At 43.6% G+C, this 2,104-nt stretch overlaps 1 protein-coding gene across 1 annotated transcript in view; it reads left to right on the top strand.

Annotated features, from left to right (window-relative positions):
• Positions 1-310: 310 nt before the first annotated feature.
• LOC105821315 (disintegrin and metalloproteinase domain-containing protein 32-like) overlaps positions 311-2,104 on the top strand; it is a gene marked incomplete at its 3' end in the record, with an annotated part of 69,603 nt that continues 67,809 nt past the window's right edge. Inside the window, exon 1 of the mRNA XM_012658012.1 lies at positions 311-356. Coding sequence (XP_012513466.1) covers positions 311-356 — 46 coding nt within the window. The remainder of the gene's footprint in view (positions 357-2,104) is intronic.

Raw genomic sequence — 2,104 nt, 5'->3', positions numbered from 1 at the left:
GTGTGTGTGTGTGTGTGTGTGTGTGTGTGGTTTTTAATTCAGAAAGTATCACGAATTCGCTTTTAAAAGCACCCAGGAAGTGTGAGACAGAAGAGCGCGCGGAAGCGTCACAGTTTTGGCAGTTTGTGGAGGACGAGACCAGGGAACAGGCCGGCGGTTGGGGCAACGTAAGCGCCGCAGCTTCGACCCCGCCCCCGCCACGCCACGCCCCCTCGCGCCTGCGCGTCCCGCCTCCCGCCCACCCAACAGCCGCCTGCTCAAGTCAGTCAGTCCCCGCTTGGAGCCGAGGAACCACATCATGTTCGGCTTAATGATGCTGCTCGCCATGCTCTGTGGCCTGCTAGCCTCAAGACCCGGTAAGACCGAGACCCTGTTGCTCTTGCACTCACATAAGCACCTCAGAAACTTCTTGAACTCCATTAAAACTCAAAATAACCTGACTTTCCCCAGACAGTGTTTATTCCTACCTAAGTTATCCTGCATGTGATAATGCTTTGTCTTGCAATACAAAAACGTGAAGTGTCTGCTATGCCACAGAGGTACATTGTGGAGGGAACGGAAGAACAGTGGGAAGAGTTCTCGAAAATGTAAAATATAGTGAATTGTAGGGGAGGTTTACATGCAAGTAAAATGTTTCGATATGTTCTTATTTTCCTTTTTTTTTTTTTAACACGCTATTCTGAATCTTGCCATCCTGAGTCAGTACAGGGAGTGTCTTTTTCCTCCGTCTCCATAGTGTTCCATTGTTTGGAGGTAACCACAATTTATTGAGCCATTCTCTTATTAATGAACTTTCGGATTGTTTCCAGACATTTTGCTATTGCAAAACTATATTAGTCAGCTCCCATTGTAGTAAAAAAAATACCAGAGACTTCATTGCTTGAACAACAGAAATTTATTTTTCACAGTTCTGGAGGCTGGAAGGTGGAGATCAGGGTGTTGTCAGGGTTGGATTACATGAGGGGTCTCTTCCTGGCTTGGAAACTGCTGCCTTCTCCCTGTGTACTCAAAGGACCTCTTTGTGTGCAGGGAGAGCAGGAGCAAATTCTCTGAGGTCTTTTCTTGTAAGGGCTTTAATCCCATCATGAAGGCCCCACCCCATGACCTCATCTGACCCCAATTACCTCCCAAGGGCCATTACAAATACTATCACATTGAGGGTTAGGGATTCAACATGTGAATTTTGTGGGGACACATTCAGTATATAATACATACCATATTTTAATGCAGTGGCTGTCAAACTTTTTGAATTTAGAACTGCTTTGCACATTAACAATTACATTCTCAAAGAGTTTTATGTGCATTTATATCTATCAATGTTTATCATATTAGATATTAATTTAGAAATGTAAGAATGTATATTAATTCATTAAAAAATAACAGTAAAATAGACCTGTTACATTTTTTTTTCTTTGAGAAAGAGTCTAGATGCCACAGCTAGAGTGTGGTGGTATCAGCCTAGCTCAGAGCAACTTTAAACTCCAAAGCTCCAGTGATGTTCCTGCCTCGGCCTCCTAAGTGGCTGGGGCTACAGGCGCACACCACCATGCCTGGCTAATTTTTCTATTTTTAGTAGAGATGGGGTCTGGCTCTTGGTCGGGCTGGTCTCGAACTCCTGGCTTCAAGTCATCCTCCCGTTTTGGCCTCCCAAAGTGTAAGGCAGATATTCTTAACATCCTCCTGTCTCCTCCTGAGTAGCTGGGGCTATAGGTGTATGCCACCATGCCTGGCTAATTTTTCTATTTTTAGTAGAGATGGGGTCTGGCTCTTGGTCGGGCTGGTCTCAAACTCCTGACCTCAAGTGATCCTCCCACCTCAGCCACCCAGAGTTCTAGGATTACAGATGTGAGCCACCGTGCCTGGCCCCTGTTATAAGTTAACATAAAGTAACACATTTTAAAAATAAAAATAACTATTTTTCAAAACAAAAAAATAGTGAGAAGAATGTCACTGTCTTATTTTTTGCAAATCTCTAGTGTCTGGCTTGATAGAAGACAGCTGGATTCTCCTATATCTTAAAAGCTATCGAGGACACAAAAGAGTTTTTCTCCACTTGGGTTATATCTATCAGTAGTCACCATATTAGAAATTAAAACTGAGAAAT

Source organism: Propithecus coquereli, unplaced genomic scaffold (assembly GCF_000956105.1).
Source record: "Propithecus coquereli isolate 6110/MARCELLA unplaced genomic scaffold, Pcoq_1.0 Scaffold568, whole genome shotgun sequence".
Lineage (NCBI taxonomy): Eukaryota > Metazoa > Chordata > Mammalia > Primates > Indriidae > Propithecus > Propithecus coquereli.
Note: the sequence above shows the minus strand (reverse complement) of the source record. Positions and strands in the feature narration are given on the sequence as shown.